This window comes from Phyllobates terribilis, unplaced genomic scaffold, assembly GCF_046119375.1.
Source record: "Phyllobates terribilis strain yellow unplaced genomic scaffold, ASM4611937v1 Scaffold_9__5_contigs__length_417890890, whole genome shotgun sequence".
Taxonomy (NCBI): Eukaryota; Metazoa; Chordata; class Amphibia; order Anura; family Dendrobatidae; genus Phyllobates; species Phyllobates terribilis.
The window spans coordinates 219,014,710-219,033,365 of NW_027362769.1; the positions used below are offsets into that span (position 1 = coordinate 219,014,710).

The 18,656-nt window shown below is 41.4% G+C and overlaps 1 protein-coding gene across 2 annotated transcripts in view; it reads left to right on the top strand.

The window, feature by feature from the left end:
* BMERB1 (bMERB domain containing 1) overlaps nucleotides 1-18,656 on the top strand; it is a 321,627-nt gene that overhangs the window by 206,380 nt on the left and 96,591 nt on the right. For both annotated transcript variants that reach the window (XM_073647679.1, XM_073647680.1), the window contains exon 2: nucleotides 14,588-14,711. In XM_073647679.1, the coding sequence (XP_073503780.1) occupies nucleotides 14,588-14,711 (124 nt within the window). The remainder of the gene's footprint in view (nucleotides 1-14,587; nucleotides 14,712-18,656) is intronic.

Below are 18,656 nucleotides of genomic sequence, written 5' to 3' on the forward strand. Positions count from 1 at the left end.
TATGATTCTTATTTTCATTTATCCCTGCCCATCTTCCCTTATTTGTCTGGTTAGTGGATTCCTATATACTTTGGCTTCACACCTCCCTGGGTGGGGGAGGAGACTGATAAGGGTTAATTTAGAAGCATAGCAAGGAACGTGAACCCGGAGTCTCCACCTTCAGGAGTAATCCGAGGGACAGGGATAGACTAGAGCACCCCTAGTTATAGGGACCTGGATAGTGCCCAAAGTCCCAAGGCACTCTGTGACAGATCCCATAAGAAGCTGATTCAAAGAAGTAGTAGAGAGGGTTGGTGTGCACTCTGCGGAGTAGGTGAGGTGTTGGTGAGGTAGGGTACAACCACACGTTCGATCTGTGGAAAATCACCGCACACTTCAAGTTGTTGGTTTCCAATGCAAAGAGTTTATTTACATAGGTGGTGATTTTCACCTTTGTAGAAATACAAAAAAAGGGTGCAGGAGAATGCGACTATAGCAGATTTCATAGCAGGGTCTTATTCATATATAGTTGCTTGAGCAGATGTGGTGGCTGGGCGCTCCCGCGCCTTCAGTATGTGCATGGACTTTTTGTGGCTTACCCTCCTTGTGGAGTGTGTCAATGACTGCCTTCTGGACATCTGTCAAGTCAGCAGTCTTCCCCATGATTGTGGAGCCTACTGAAACAGACTAAGGAACCTTTTTAAATGCGTAGGAAGCCTTTGCAGGTGTTTATTGTTAATCATTCTAATTTACTGAGATAATGACTTTTGTGTTTTCATTGGCTGTAAGCCATAATCATCAACATTAACAGAAATAAACGCTTGAAATAGATCACTCTGTTTGTAATGACTCTATATAATATATGAGTCTCACTTTTTGTATTGAAGAACTGAAATAAATTAACTTTTTGATGATATTCTAATTTTGTGAGAAACACCTGTACCTTGGCAACCACTATAGCTACCCCACTGACAAGTCATTCCAGGATTTGTGACTAGAAATTGGCTCAATTCTAGCCGACCCAGGTCACATAGCATTTATGCAGTCAATATGTAACGTCACTGCCATTTAAACAGAAAGACAATGCTAAGTTTTTACATAGGAAAATCCTGTTTTTCAAGAGTAATTAAAGAAACTGTATTAAAGCTACAAAACAAATCTAAATGAATAAAACTGAAAAGTTTAATGTGTTCATTTTATAGTCAGCTGGAAGTGACGCTTACCAAGTTATTCTATGTTTCCGTTCACAATTCAAGGAGATTGGGGAAAATTGGGCAATCACAATACTAGGAACAGCAAGTATTTTTTTTTTACTATTTAGATATAACAAATGAATATCTGTATAAATATGCGTGGGCCATTCTGTGACTAGGAGAGAACACCGGAAAATTCAGTTTTAAAGCTTTGAATGATGTCAAACGCACATCAATGCAATCTCTTCTATAAATATACACATTCTCCCATGGCAGATTGACATAATTGACATGTCAACCTTTTCGGTAATGGATTTAAGGTGAAGGAGGTACTTAAGTGACATTAAGATGTGAGTCTATCATAAAGGGCCCATTGAGACTTTTCGGAAAGCCCGCAGCAACGAATGTGCGAAGAAGGCACATATGTGATGTGCCCTCATTATTACTTAAATTGCATTTAATTCTTTTGAGAGTCTATTCATGCTTGAAGGGTTATTATTTCACAAAATACAAGATTCTTGATAAATGATTAATATAAATACATATAGTTTTCTAGATATCACATAACTGTTCATGTACATATTATTCTTGTCTGTTTTATTCTGAGGTCTCATCTACTATGCTTTTTTCCCATGTTTTTTAATCCCACACAACCCCTTTACACAGGGGGAACTTTGAAATAGGTGCACTGTATTGTGTAGCAGACAGTATTATTGTGTCCACTTCTGTTCATCATACTTACCAGCTCTCCTGAGATGTCCAAGAGGCTACTACAATAGGGGAAAACCTCCTAGAATTCAGTAAAAACTTGGCAAAACTCCTGGTCGCTCCGTCGGAGAGATTTAGTAAAGTTTATTGTGCTTGACACTAGGATGTCCTATTATTAGATGGAGCGCTGACATTCAAATGCACTTTCAGAAGAGCACAATGTGAGGCTAGTCACTACTCACGGACTAGCCGTGAGGCTGGGTAGTCAAGAGGTCCAGAGTCAGATACCAAGAGTTTTCAGCATAAACAAAAGGGATAAGGCAAAGGCGTAGTCGGATCACAGCCAGGAAGATGGTGGATCAAGACAAAGGGGCTAGGCAAACAGATGGTCAGAGGCAAGGTTCAAGATCAGGCAGCAATAAATCAGAGACAGAACACTGAGGAACAAGGCAAACATGCACCACTGAGCTAAGGCTACAACTGGCAGTATTCAGAGACAGATAGCTAAATAACCAGTGAATCACTCGAAACAGGAGACCCTTGTAGGAAACCTAACACGCCCTGACCCTGATTGGGCGGCTGGACTGTCACTCACAACACTGACAGCTCAGTATGCCCCAGCCTCAGATTGGATGGCTGAGCTGTCTATAACAATACTTACAGCTCAAGCCTGCCCCTGCCCCAGATTGGACGGCTGAGCTGCCACTCACCACATTGAGTGGAGGAATCGTGACAACCACATCAAGCATTGTCGCGGACTGTAACAGTTGAGCAGATGACATGTCACACATGAATGCCTGAGTAGATTTGGAGCGGTGTTTTGGATCATTGTCTTGCTGAAAGATCCATCCCCTGCGTAACTTCAACTTTGTCACTGATTCTTGAACATTATTGTCAAGAATCTGCTGATACTGAGTGGAATCCATGCGTCCCTCAACTTTAACAAGATTCCCGGTGCCAGCATTGGCCACACAGCCCCAAAGCATGATGGAACCTCCACCAAATATTACTGTGGGTAGCAAGTGTTTTTCTTGGAATGCTGTGTTTTTTTGCTGCCATGCATAACGCCTTTTTGTATGACCAAACAACTCAATCTTGGTTTCATCAGTCCACAGGACCTTCTTCCAAAAAGAAATTGGCTTCTCCAAATGTGCTTTTGCATACCTCAGCCGACTCTGTTTGTGGCGTGCTTGTAGAAACGGCTTCTTTCGCATCACTCTCCCATACAGCTTCTCCTTGTGCAAAGTGCGTTGTATAGTTGACCGATGCACAGTGACACCATCTGCAGCAAGTTGATGCTGCAGCTCTCTGGAGGTGGTCTGAGGATTGTCCTTGACTGATCTCACCATTCTTCTTCTCTGCCTTTCTGATGTTTTTCTTGGCCTGCCACTTCTGGCCTTAACAAGAACTGTCCCTGTGTTCTTCCATTTCCTTACTCTGTTCCTCACAGTGGAAACTGACAGGTTAAATCTCTGAGACAGCTTTTTGTATCCTTCCCCTGAACAACTATGTTGAATAATCTTTGTTTTCAGATCATTTGACAGTTGTTTTGAGGAGCCCATGATGCCACTCTTCAGAGTAGATTCAAACAGGAGAACAACTTGCAAGTAGCCACTTTAAGTAGCTTTTCTCATGATTGCATACACCTGGCTATGAAGTTCAAAGCTCAATGAGGTTACAAAACCAAAAAAAGTGCTTTAGTAAGTCAGTAAAAAGTAGGTAGGAGTATTTAAATCAAGAAAATGATAAGGGTGCCCATAATTATGCACCTGACAAATTTTGTTTGAACGCGGATTGCACATTTTCTGTTAGTACAATAAACCTCATTTCACGGCAGAAACATTACTGTGTCCAACAGTTATTACATATATCAAACTGAAATAGCTGTTGCAAAAACACCAATTTTTATAAAACATTAAGCTTAAGATTAATAGGGGTGACCAAACTTTTTCATATAACTGTATGTGTTGACTTTTCAGTCCCAGGTTGGGGGGACGCTTTTACTATTTAAAAACCCACATTTTTTGTCATATAAATATGCTTCTAATAGCTGTTGAAAAGTGTCAAAGGGATTTTCTATATGACACTTTCCAAGAGCCAATTTTTAATAGTCTATATTAAAGTCAGTGCTTTGATTCTGATTTGCCCAGAATAGTTTTAATTTATTTGTTGAGTTTAAGATCTCCTAACGAGTGAATAGAAAACATTCTTGCCTCCTTAAAAAGTCTAGTCTGGCTTATACACAGCTGTAGTTTGATGAACTGTATTCTGTTATTTTGTAGGGTTGTCTTGTAAAACAGGTCTCAAGATAGTTGAACTGATGTAAATTGTTATAAAAATCTACCTTTCTTGGGTGCTTTATTGACTTTCCCAGTTGGATCTGGGGCATGGTGTAAAAGTTTCCGATTTGTAGGAATGAAAATGTTTGTTTGCATAATCTTTTGGGGCAACTTTAGGACTAGAGTCAAGAAACAGTGGTCAGTAGGCAATACAAATCCTTTGCTGCAAGCGCCAAACAAATGTTCATTTTGCATTGATATCGTAACTTGGTCGTTACAATAGAAAGTTAATAGGCAATTAAATTACGTTAATAGTATAATCGCAATATGATCAGTCATTTTCCCCAAGTTTTATTACAGGTTAACCTTGTTTTAAATTGCAACTAATATATATGGATTTGACACACTAAATTTTAATTGGCTTTTTCCATCTGTAGATCATTGATGAGCACATTTCCCATTCTTGAAGTCATTTCATTCCTTGTATGTTACTAATTTCTTGCTTTGAATGGAGTCGAGACATAATTATGAGTTATTTCTATACGTAACACATGTTGTTGTCTTGCAGCCGGATTGACTCACCAATTCTGCAAAGGTACATTGAGCGTTCTCAGATCTGCTGGCTCATTGTCAGCTCTGCCGTAGCATTTAATCATGTAGTCAGCACTAATAAGCAGATGATATGCATGGTTTGTAGATATGGAAATAATCACAGATTTATGTAAACATATGCGTCACACAGAGTGAAAATACACAGCACGTTTGTCTTCACTTTCTTACATTGATTTGCATATATTGATTTCAGTGATCTATAATTTATTATAATTCAAAATTCATGACTTGTCTTTAAAAAATTGGCTAATGATAACCTATAGGGAACAATGTCAAAATTAATTCTCATGCACTCGCTGGAGCTGGAATGATTTTCTTATGGTATACATTATCAATAAGGTTATGGGAAGAGTAAAAATGAGAGAATCTGGAGTTAGTGTTACGGGTGTGTCAGAGGTGACAGACAGTCGCCCTGCAGTTGGTTGCACGAGATCTCTACGTTTGGCATTGCAGACATCTTCTTAGAGGCGGTCTCTAGGACCCAGCGGCTACCTCCCTCTGGCTAATTAACACCCTGACTGGGTGTATAAATACCTGCTGTGTTTCAGAGGGTGGTGCCGGTGATATTCATTACTACCTGTGAAAGCTTTAGCAAGAGTAGTACTTCGTCTTCTCTGGAGGTTGAGGATATGTGCGCATTTGTCTGGAGTTCGTCTAAAGCTAAGCAATTTCCCCCTGTTTGTCCACCCCTGTTGTCTATAGTGTTTAGTGGAGATCGAATAGTGCTCATCTCCTCCCTTCCCTACCCTTAGCCATACGCCAGGGAAAGACAGGGCGAGGCATGCTTGTGGCGATTGGTGAAGAGCTAATACAGGGACATTAGGGGAGACAGGGTGACGCTAGATCAACCTAGGAGGTCTCCACTTCCCCTCTTTCCCTAGAGTCTAGGCTCCCTTGCCCTCTTCCCTTTGTGTTACATTAAGTCTTTCGCACTCCTTGCGCGACAGTTAGATTCAAAACTTAAACGGTTTATCTAGGACTTTTCATTATCATGGGCTTAAAAAGCAACAGGCAGGTAGTTGCTCTTCCTCTTCTGGGCTGTTCTGTCGATGGGGCGTGACTGCCGACGTCATGCTGATTGACAGCCAGCTCCCTGCAGTTAGGCAGTGAGGAGCCAGCTGTCAATCAGCATGACATCGGCAATCACATCCTGTCAACAAAGCAGAGCGTAAAAGAAGCCGCAGCTGCATCGATGCGACGTCAGCAGAAGCCGCTGAATCACAGGCAGAAGCGGACTGTGACCGCTCTGTGTCGACAGAGATTGATGCAGTGCACAACAGGCAAGTAGGTAGTAACTGCCTGCCTGTTAGTTTTTAGACCCATAGTGAAAACAAATAGCCTTGGATAAACCCTTTAAGGATATGGCTCCACTACAGTTATTAAATATTATGTTCATGGTGTAAGGTAAATCAGCTCTCTTTACAGTGATGGAGGTGCCAAGCTTGTAGTAGGGTGCAGCTCAAAATATGAAAGAAAATATTCTTATTAAAATGACAATAGTGTAAAATACATAGTAGAAACAACAAGACATGGGAAAAATGGATCAGGTCAAGCGACACCATGTCCATACACAAGGGGCCCAAATATATCCAATATGGATGACACAGTTAAATATATATGTGTATGAGTTACTATATCTGGGTAAGATTTAACAGCCTCAGTAGGAAGTAGCCTTAGCCTAGACCAGCGCAGATACTCCACCCCTGTGTACTATGTACTTTACACTATTGTCATTTTAATAAAAATATTTTCTAATAAAATCTATCTTATGCCATAAATACTCATGTTTCTCCTTTATGATATCTTGCTGTTTCAGTAGGCTTTTTTGTGGTTTGGGCCCGGCATTGTTTTACCGGCCCCTTATTCCGCTTCATATACAATATGTGGGTCTTTTTTTGTTTTTCAAAATTTGAAAGGTAGGGGATAATGATGAGCGAGCGTGCTCGTTTAACCCTTTCGCCGAGCACACTCGGGTGCTTACCGAGTATCTTTGGCATGCTTGTATATTAAGTTCGAGTCCCTGCGTCTGCATGATTTATGACTGTTAATCAGCCTCAACACATGTGAGGATTCCCTAACAAATGGGCAAACTCTGCATGTGTTGAGGCTAACAGTCATAAATCATGCAGACGCAGGGACTCAAACGTAATATACGAGCATGCTGAAGATACTTGGAAAGCACCCGAGCGTGCTCGGCGAAAGGGTTAAACGAGCATGCTCGCTGGTCACTAGTAGGGGATTATTTTGGATCGTACTCTGTCCACTGTCTCTTTTCCTCCTGTCATTGGTCATCCAGTGATCTGCATTGTCATATACCTTACATAGTAGTCCTGTTAGACAGCACTCCTCATTTGTCTGACAGCTATCTCTCCCAGTTCCCTCATATGTATTCATGCTTGGCTAAAGTGAGTGTTGATTCATTTTTATGGAGAGTGGATTAATCTGCTGACAGACACCTCCTAGGGAAATAAAATAACTGGACATATTAAATCATCATTCCCAATCCTTCTCTCCTCCAACATCTTCTGTCGGAAGAAGAATAGAAAGACCCCTTTAGACATTGGATGGATGTCTGGTTCCACCAAATCAGTGCATTCAAATGACTTAAATCAAATGTTTATGGGGGAGTCCCAAAGCAGCTGCTATGACTTGATATTCTGATAGGAACCTAAGATAGGTAACTAGTAGCACGCTATCCACCTAGAATTCAGACACACCATCAACGGACCAAGAAAAAAAATGCCATAATTTCAAAAATAGAAAAGACAACTTTTTGTCTGGGTTATAAAAGGTGCAAAAACGACTTTGATCAACCCTATAAATATTAGCTGTTTCAAAGATAGCATGCTTAACAGACCTATGCTAATTGTACCTGGTTTGTATTGGGCAGAATAAAGTATTTTTGCACATTTTATAACCCAGATGGGACACTGTTTTAATATTTTCAAAAGTTTGATATCCTGATAAAAAACTGATAGTGGTGATCTAGTCGTGAGTTGTGTCAGTCTTATTCACTTAAAGTTGTATCGGACAATATCCTATGGACTAGAGTGATGCTGCAACTATTTTTTTCCAATCACAACCTCTTTAATGGTTATGTACATCTTTGCACAGATTTTTTTAAATTGTTAATTTAATTCCTAAATGCAAAGTTAAGCAACTTTTTAAGTAGTCTTCATTAACAATGTTCTACCGTTTTGCTGCTGTAGTGTCTGTAAGTCCTATACTTAACACTTTTATAAATCAGAGATATTGTTCCTTACTGCTCTCACTGCACACTTTCCTCAGCCCACCTTCTCTCTGTGCTAGTGATAATAGGAGGGAGGTGTAGGGGGTTGTACACTGATCTGCAGGGGAGAGGGGAGCAAGTAGTGAGAAAGGATGTCAGGTGGGACAAAAAGCAAACTACAAAGAGGGAAGGAAATTAGTGTAGTTTGGAGGCTGAGCTAATACATGAAAGCATGTGAAAACAGTAGCATCCTGGATATACACAGACCAATATATTCAGCCTATATTACTGGGAGGGACACTCTCTCAAGAAAAAAATCTGAAACTTAAATCAGGAGGCAAATTACATCTGAGGAGATCCAAAAATGAATAAAGGAATGAAGATTGCAGGCTGAAACTTTGTGCAATTTTATTAACTAACTATAAATATTAACATGCCTAAAAAAATGTTCTAGCATCAAAAGGATCCATGGCCATTAAGTACTGTGTATTTAGTAATTGTTACAAATAAATCAAGAAGAGATAGTTACAAATGCCCTATGGCAATTTGATCACAGATAACAAGAAATCGATATGACTAATATTGCCTGCACAGATACAAATGCATTGCTACAGAAAAAAAGAATTGAATATAGCATTATCTCCAATCAGAGAATGAGAGTAACCCTAAGTTCAGCTTTGCTTCCACCACAGAAGCATGAACACAGACATATGTGAAACCATATTAACCAGAAATTCAAATGTAACAGTGGGGGAGGTGAATTGTTCAGGAATAGTTTACCTAAGACACTGGCAGTGCATTGAGTTTGTATGACACTATTTACTTTCACACTATGGGGTCTGCCATTCAGTTGCTCAGGGCATTGTTCAATTTCACACATCCCTGCACCACAGGTATTGTTCAATCTCACACCTTGGTCAGCCAATGTTTACACTTTACACATCACTAATTTAATTACACTGTACTAATACAAACTACCATCTCAGTGACCAAGACAAGATGGTAAAATCACAAAAATAAATGAGTTTCACATACTGCTGTGCTTTCTTATTTTCACAAAAATGCAGCAAAACCTGATAGCTATGTTCACACTAGGCATTTTTTCAGCATTTTTTTCATTACCCATTACTTCCAATAGGTGAAAAACGCTGAAAAAAAACGCTGAAAGAAGTGACATGCTCTATTTTGCAAAAAAACATGCAAGCCACAAAATCCTGAACAAAAAAAATCATGATGTGTGAACTAAGAATTATGGAATCGCATAGACTTTGCTGGTACTGAAAAATGTAGCTGAAAATTTGCATAAAAAAACGCATCAAAAAACACTGAAAAAACAATGATATGTGAACATAGCCTAACAGTACTTAACAGTGATTTTATTAGGAAGTGCATTTAGGATCCTGCAATTTTGCCAAAATATTGCTGTCATCTAATAAGGCACAGAATGTAAAATTTAAGCATAATTATTTGATTTTAAAAAATAGTGATTTTTTTTTTGTAGATATCTTTTGTGTTTGCGTGGGTTTCCTCCGGATTCTCCGGTTTCCTCCCACACTCCAAAGACATACTGATAGGGAATCTAGATTGTGAGCCCCAATGGGGACAGCGATGATAATGTCTGTAAATTGTCTGAATTGTAAAGCGCTGCGGAATATGTTGGCGCTATATAAATAAAAAGATTATTATTATTCTTTGTGTGTCTAATGTTACATATGGAAATTAAATAAAATGTATGAAAACATCACCCTCCTCAAGTTGTCCATTAGCATTAGGTTTATTTGAGTTATCTTGGGCTTCAACATGGGTAATAGATGCTGCCTGACAACCTATAATGGTAGTTGTGACTGTCGTCTGCGCTTTGTCCGAATGACATATACAGTATCTGCATATGAATAACTTTGTAGCATCTTATGCCATTTTTGGAAAACTACATAACAACCCTTATGGATATTATTATGGTTGCCAATAGTGGTAGTCAGGAGTATTTGGTCAGTATTCGGTCAGTATTTTTTCTGAGGAGTGGGAGCCAAAACCAGGTGAGGAACAATCAGAGAAAAGGTATAATAAAAACAAGTCACCAATTCTGCATTTATCACCCCCTCCTGATTTTGGCTCCCACTCCTGAGAAAAAATACTGACCGAATACTGACCAAATACTGATAGTGGGGCCACCCCATACCTGGCAGGAGATGGCTGTGTTTATACTTCTGATATATCTTGTTCTCTAATTAATATCTTACCTTATGTTTAGTGTTGAGCATTCCGATACTGAAATATCGGGTATCGGCCGATATTCGCGGTATCGGAATTCCGATACTTAATTCCGATACTTTTACAATATCGAATACCGGAATCGGAAGTTCCCATAATGCCTGCGCTCTGCCGTGTCTCTGAAGTATGACAAGCTGGATGGCAGCGCTCAGCTGAGATCCAGCCTGTCATCAGAATGCCATCCCAGCGTGGGAGAATTCTCCTGATCGTTTAAAAGCCGGCGGGCGGTAAAAAGCCGCCGGCTTTTAAACAATCACACAGCCCCATACTGCTTCCCCGCAGCCTTCCACCCCGATCCTCCGCTCCCCTCGCCACCTCCCATCCCGATCGTAAGTTAGGACGGGGCGGGGAGCGCAGCACCAAGGAGCGGGGAGCGAAGGACCCGGGCGGGGAAGCCGGCAGTGAAAAGACTTCACCGCCGGCTTTCCCATTCTGTGCTGCGCTTTCCCGCCGGTTATTTCAAATGAACAGCTGAGGTATCAGGTGATGCTGATCAGCTGTTCATTTGAAGTAGCCGTGGTGCCCTCAGAGGGTTCACGTGAGTTCATGCTTGACTGCATTGCATGAACTCACATGAACTTTCCCACGGCCGCACAGGTCAGCCTCACCTCCCAGATGATCAGCCCGTCATGATTGGTGTGTGTGGGTGTCTGTGCGTGTGTCTGCGAGTGTGTGCGGGGTGTCTGTGCGTGTGTCTGCGAGTGTGTGCGGGGTGTCTGTGCGATGTCTGCGGGTGTGTGCGATGTCTGCGGGTGTGTGCGGTGTCTGTGCGATGTGTGCGGGTGTGCGCGGTGTCTGTGCGATGTCTGCGGTGTCTGTGCGATGTCTGCGAGTGTGTACGGTGTCTGTGCGATGTCTGCGAGTGTATGCGGTGTCTGTGCGATGTCTGCGAGTGTGTGCGGTGTCTGTACGATGTCTGCGAGTGTGTGCGGTGTCTGTGCGATGTCTGCGAGTGTGTGCAGTGTCTGTGCGATGTCTGCGAGTGTGTGCGGTGTCTGTGCGATGTCTGCGAGTGTGTGCGGTGTCTGTGCGATGTCTGCGGGTGTGTGCGTGCAGGCAGACATAGGTCGATGTGACACTACTACTCCCATCGGCCTATGTCTGTCCCCCGTCCACTCGTGCCAGCAGGATCAGCTCGATGGGAGCAGTAGTTCCCATCAGCCTGATCCTGCTATTTAAATTGCCCTACTGTGTCCCCAATAAATTTTAAATACATGTCATTGGTGGCCAGTGGTTACCTACAATAAATTAGTTCATACATTACCTGTCCCCGCCGATCTCCACCTAAAATAAAGTAAAAAATAAAAAACTACACCTATACTCACCTAGACACCTAATTCCCCAAAGCCATCGATCTCCTGTAATAAAATATAAAATAATAAACCACAACCTTATCCTTACCCCTCCGTAGTAGTCCACGAGTGTCTCACGATGATCTCCAGTTTAGAGCAGCCACATAGAATGTGACCGCTCTGAACTGCTGCCGCCGCTAGAATGATGGGGCCGTAAAGCAGCCCCGTCATTGCATAAGCGGGTTCGCCGGAGTTCAGGCAGCGCTGCTCCGGTTAGCTCCTTTACGGCCCTGCTGTATCGTGAGAAATTCCCACGGTACAGCAGTGCCGTAAAGGAGGTCTCCGGAGCTGCGCTGCCTGAATGCACTCCGGTGACCTCAGTCAGTGGCTCCCGCTGCCGGGAGCGGACGTGTTTCCGGCAGTGTGAGCTTACAGCGGCCATGCACAGCTGTCACCATCTCCAGATGTGACAGCTGTGCATGGGAGATCAGCGCAGGAACGTGGACAGGTAACTATTTTTTTTTAGTAAACTAAGAATTAAATAAAATGGTGTGTTTTATTTCAAATAAATAATTTTTTTCTGGGTGTAGTGTGTTTTTTCTTTTTAACACTTTGTAGGTTAGTAATGGGGGTGTCTTATAGACGCCCATCATTACTAACCTGGGCTTCATGGCAGCTGGCGCTGACATGAACCCCAACCCTATTACCCCCTGCCACCGCACCAGGGCAGCGTGGAAGAGCGAGGCTAAGTGCCAGAATTGGCGCATCCTATGGATGCGTCATTTCTGGGGCGGCTGAGGGCTGGTGTTTCTAGCCTGGGAGGGGGCCAATATTCATAGCACCCTTCCTGGGCTATTAATATCAGCCCCCAGCTGTCTGCCTAGCCTTTGCTAGCTATTAAATTAGGGGGGACCCCACGTCATTTTTTTGCGGTGGTCCCCCATTTTAATAGCTAGTAAAGGCTAGGTATTCAGCTGGGGGCTGATATTAGTAGCCTGTGAAGCTCCATGGGTATTACCCCCTTCCTAGGCTTCAAACATCTGCCCCAGCCGTCTGCTTAACCTCCGCTAGAGACTAAAATTAAGGGGAACCCCACACCAATTTTTTTTTAAATAAATCCTTTATTTTAACACTAAATGACAAGTACAGTAATCAACACTATCACTGTACTTCTTATATATGTGACTGACATGTTTCTATCTATCTAATCTATGTGTGAAGCTCTATTCTGTCTGTTATAAATTGTCGGGTACCGCTGCTGAATTGCCGGCCGGCTTTTTTAAAGAGACAGTGCATGAAAACACAATTATTTTTTTAAATAAATCCTTTACACTAAATGACAAGTACAGTAAGCAACACTGTCACTGTACTTCGTATATATGTGACTGACATGTTTCTATCTATCTAATCTATGTGTGAAGCTCTATTCTGTCTGTTATAAATTGTCGGGTACCGGTGTATGCCGCTGCTGAATTGCCGGCTTTTCGCGTAATGCATTCTACATTATTCTTAGTTGTTTTACTTCATGTAGAATTAACCTACAAGGAAAGAAAGGGTTTATTTTCATTCCGATATTTGTGTCCCATTGACTTGCATTGGTTTCCGGTATCGGAATCGGCGATATCCGATACTTTTTGGGTATCGGTCCGATCCAATCCGATACGATATTTCCTGATATCGGAAGGTATCGCTCAACACTACTTATGTTTGAAGAAGAAGAAATCTGGAACTTTTTGCTTAGCTGTAGACAGGGAATCTGAACCATCATGTTTCTGCAAAATTTACAGAAATAAATAGGGAGGCAGTACTATCTACATCCATCATTTGCAGAAAAAAACAAGGGGGCAGTACTATCTGTACTTACATTATTTACAGAGGGAAAGAGGGAAATGGGGAGGCAGTACTATTTGTGCCTACATACTTTACAGAGACAACATAGAGACTATATTGTCTTTTTCTACCTAATTTAGAGAAGGAACCAGGGAAGTAGGACTATGTGAGCCTACACCATTTACCAACAAAGGGAGAAAGTACTATCTGTGCCTGCCTCATTTACAAAATTTACAGAATTAAATAGGGAGGCAGTACTGTCTGCGTCTACTTCATTTACAGAGAAAAATAAGGTGGCAGCACTATCTGTACCTAAATAACATCCAGAGGAAACTAGGTAGGCAAATCTTTTTGTGTGTACATTTTATAGAGGGAAAAAGGAGGCAGTATGATTTGTGCCTACTTAATTTACAGAGAGAAACATGGAGACTGTACTGTCTGTGCCTACATAATTTTGAAAAAGAAACAGGTAGGACTATGTAAGCTTTCATCATTTACAGAGAGAGTGGTAGTACTATCTGTGCCTACATCATTTGCATAGGGAATCAATCAGCGAGGCAGTACTTTCTGTGCCTACATCATTTACTGAGCGTAGTTGGTGAAGGCACAAATTGTATGCTCAGAGAAACAAGGCGGCTGTACTATATGTGCCTACATCAATTACAGAGGGAAACAAGGAGGCTGTATTATCTGTGCATACATTATTAACAGAGGAAAACAGAGAGATTATTTTATTTGTGCCTACATCATTTACAAAGAGAAAGAGGGGGAAGTACTATCTGTGCCTACATCATTCAAAGGGAAACAAGGAGGCCGTGCATGCATCATTACTGAGAGAAACCAGGAGTTTATACTATCTGTGCCTACACCACTTACATCGAGAAATAGGGAGGCTATACTATATGTAAATACATCAATTAAAGAGAGAAACAGGGAGGCAGTACTAGCTGTAATATTATTATTAGTACAATTTTGTTACTGTAGTAAGGTGAGATTACACTGAAGTAAGAGGTTGGGATAACCTCACTGTCGCATGGGCTTCTTATGCAATTGTCACAGCCACTGTAAAAGCATATTATTAATAAAAAAGTAATACTGAAAAGAGTCGTATTTATGTAAAAGAGAGGCAGGGCAAAATATAAAGGAAAATATTGTTCTCTCTTCTTTAATATATTGTATCACTATTCCCTTTAGATCAACTTGACATCGTTTCGATGGCTGAAACAACGATGACACCGGAAGAAATTGAACTTGAAATGACTAAAATCCAGCGGCTTCGAGAAGTCTTGGTCAGAAGGGAATCAGAACTAAAGTTCATGTGAGTTTTTTTTTATTGGCAACATCACAGACCACAGTTTTCATACAAAGCTTGGAAATGTCGAGATGGATATAATAAAAGTGATTTTACTATATGGTAATTGTTTGCAAGTGCACTTTGTTATTGCTGGTCTGGCACTGGAAGTCACCTATGGTATATATGGGAACACAGGCTGTGCTTGAAAAAGCCTTATTATAGAGACGGTGATAGGAGATGGTAATTTGTGATTAAAACGTCCTATTTAGAATTCATTGCATTGAATAATAGTGTGAAGAATTGTATCTGGGAATAAACTCCATTGTGTGCAGATGGGCTTCTACAGAATAAAGTCTGTAGGTGGTATTGAATCAAACAGCTAGGTGGCACCAGTGTCGGACAGGATAATATTATCTTGTGTTAGCTTCAAGACGTAACCAGGGGTTCAAGAAAGCAAAAATTACCTGCTTCTATTCTGGGGTCTAAGGGGTAATGTTTCTCCTTGTGGAGATTGACAATCCAAGCCTGGCATGTCAGAGTGAGGAGACTTATAACCAATGCATGCTCCTCTGAAGAGACAATTTTAATATACTGGCTGATACCAAGTCCCAGCGATTGTAGTGGAAAGTTGTCTGTCACATACATCACTAATGCTGTAATAAAATGTTAAAAAAAATAAAAATACTTTATTTAAAAAAACCATTCCTGACATTTCTCTCTGTGACCATTTTTTAAAAGACATGGATCCCTTGCTGGTCCAACATAGTTCATCAAATCCGAAACTTGCGAAAAGGAAAAGCACTACGAAAGCATGGTTTCAACAATTTTATATTTTGATAGAATGGACTTTTTTGGACTTGTTTAGTTTTATACTTTTTTTTTTTTAGGAAAAGAGATGTGATTTGAATGTTTATATTTTGTATGTATTATATATTTTTAAACAATTTCTTTACCTCTCTTCATTTTTAGTTCCCTTAGGGGACTTGAACCTGTGATTGTGTAATTGCTTATACCACATACTTCAATCCTTCTGTATTGCATTATATTAAGATGTTGCGGTTCAGCTGTGGAATTCAGCTTGTGACTGAGCCGCCCAGGAGGGCTAAAATGGCTAATAGGGGGGCCATTGGTTGTATCAAAGGGGGGGAGCAATGGGAGCCGGTGCGCTCTTATAATTTAGGTGCTCCTGTCACAGATTGACTATGGCATTTAAGTGGGCCCGAAGCTAAACTCGCACAGCTGTCAGGAAGTGTGAGTGTGTACATGTGTATATGGAGTGTGAATGTTTATACTCATCTATATTGTGTGTATAATTGTCAGAGTGAGTGTTGGTGCCCTCTTTCATTAAAGTATCATACGGGTGTTGTGGGAAGATGGCCTCCAGTCACCCATAACCCATATCATCCATCACTCACACTGACAGATGCAAATTATCTCTTTAGAGAAGAAGAGGACTTGAACTCTAGTACCATCTATTGGAAGTAGCAATCATCCAAGTCACTATCGACCCTTTAACAAGGCTTGCAATATGACTTAGGATAAAAGCCCAACCAGAATCCCAATTTGCAGACACAGTGTTTCGGGGTATTGCCCCTCATCAGTGCAAAGTATGAGATCTGATTTGGCTAGGAAAGAGGCTAAGAGTGGGATCTAAGGGGTAAGATTTCTCCTTGTGGCGAGTGACAAGCCAGGTCTGGCAGCCACCTGGAATTTCAGGACCCCATACTGGCAAAAATTTTAGGCCCCCTTGAGACTCTGCCCAGGCTACACCCCAACTCCACCTCCACCTCTTGAACCTTCCACAGTCCCACTGCTCACTGTTGGAAAAACTCCACTTCTGCCCTCCCTTCCTCACCAATCACACATTAACAGTTCCCATTGAACACCATATCACACACATAGCCATCAGCTTTTCTTTTGGCCAAAAGATTTTTTTTAAGCCGCCACCACAACAAGGTAGACTCTTTTGGCAGAGCCCTACTCTACTTTAACCTATTAAACATTTCTTAAAATATCCAATACTCTTTTTATGTATATTTTTATTTATTTTTTTCTTTAAGGCAATGTGTCGCATACATTTTTTAAAAGGATCATTGATACCACATACAAGGAACAAATACCACCACACCATGACCAGACCACATATTACCACCACATAGTGACCGAATACTACAATACTGATTAATAAAAAAACACAATACTAATATTACCATAATTATCATTATACACAGGCGCTGTGTACATATTATACAGTGTATATTGTCAGTGTACAGGTAATACAGTGACTCACCGGTGACATTATACACAGGAGCTCTGTATATAGTATACAGTGTATTGTGTCAGTGTACAGGTAACACACTGAATCACCAGTGACATTATACACAGGAGTTTTGTATATAGTGTCAGTGTACAGTTAATAAATACAGTGATCACTGGTGACATTATACACAGGAGCTCTGTATTTAGTGTCAGTGTACAGGCAACACACTGACTAACCGGGACCTCTCTACTTGAAGTCCTTCATCTTTTCTTTTCTTCTTCATCCGCCATCACTTCTTCCAGCCATGACTCATCTCTGCAGAAAATAACACACAGTTATGCAGAGCACAGCTTCCAGAGCACATTCCCCACTTTTTACCCCAACTTCTACACTATGTCAGATGCAAAAAAAAATGCAACATAGTGCTGTCCTGCACAGTAATAGGACCCCCCTCAATTCATCATTTCTCTCCCCAACCCTCAATTCATCATCATTTGCCCCACATCCCACCCTCAAGTCATCATCATTTGATGTACCCCACCCCCAGTCTCAATTTATAATCATTTACTCTCCCCCACCCCCCAGTCTCAGCTCATCATCATTTGCTGTTCCCCACCCCACTCCAGTCTCAATTCATCATTTGCTGTTCTCCACCCCCCTCCAGTCTTAATTCATCATTTGCTGTTCCCCACCCCCCTCCAGTCTCAATTCATCATTTGCTGTTCCCCACCCCCAGTCTCAATTCATAATCATTTGCTCTCTCCTCCCCACCTTCAATACATAATCCTTTACTTTCCCCCACCCTCAATTCATCATTATTTGCGCTCCCCAACAGCACCCTCAATACAGCATAATTTACTGTCCCCTGTCCCTCACGCTTAATACATCATCATTTGATGTACCCCATCCCCAAGTCACAATACATCATAATTTACTCTCCCCCACCCCCAGTCTCAATTCATTATTATTTGCTGTTTCCCACCCCTCAGTCACAATTTATAATCATTTGCTCTCCCCAACTCATCATTATTTGCACTCCCCCACCGCACCCTCGATACATCATTATTTGCTGTCCCCACATCCATTTAATTCATTTTATTAAAAAAAAAAAGAAAAGTTTTTCATACTTACCTCCGATACGATCCACTGCAGCTCCACTCCAGTGCGTGTATGTGCCGGCGCGATAACATTATCGCATAAGGCGCTGTCACTAGCACGTCACAGAAGAGGTGAAGGGAACTCCATGATGCCATGAAGCTCTAGGAAAGATGCCTTTGCTGATGAGATATGCGCTGCAACTCACCACTGACCATGGGGCCCAGTGAGCAGAAGCAAAAGAGGGGGGGCCCGGGCTCCATACACCAGTAAGGGCAGTAATGCCCTGGTGGCCGCCCTGCTGACAGGTAACATTATATATGAGTATAAGTACTTATATCCAAAGGGTAATGTTTTCCCTTGTGGAGAGTGACATGTTAAGCATGTCAAGGTGAGGCGACTTGTAAGCCACAATGCTCCTCTTGGAAGTATGCAAATTGTCTGTTCAGAGAGGATGAGAACTAGAAGTCTAAAGCCACCTATAGGAAGTAGCAATCCTAAAAGTCAATATTGACTCTTCAAGGAGCCTTATCACACAACTTAGGATAATAGCCAAAACTAAAATCTCAGTTTGCAGACACTGTGTATCGGGGCACTGCCCCTCGTCATTGCAA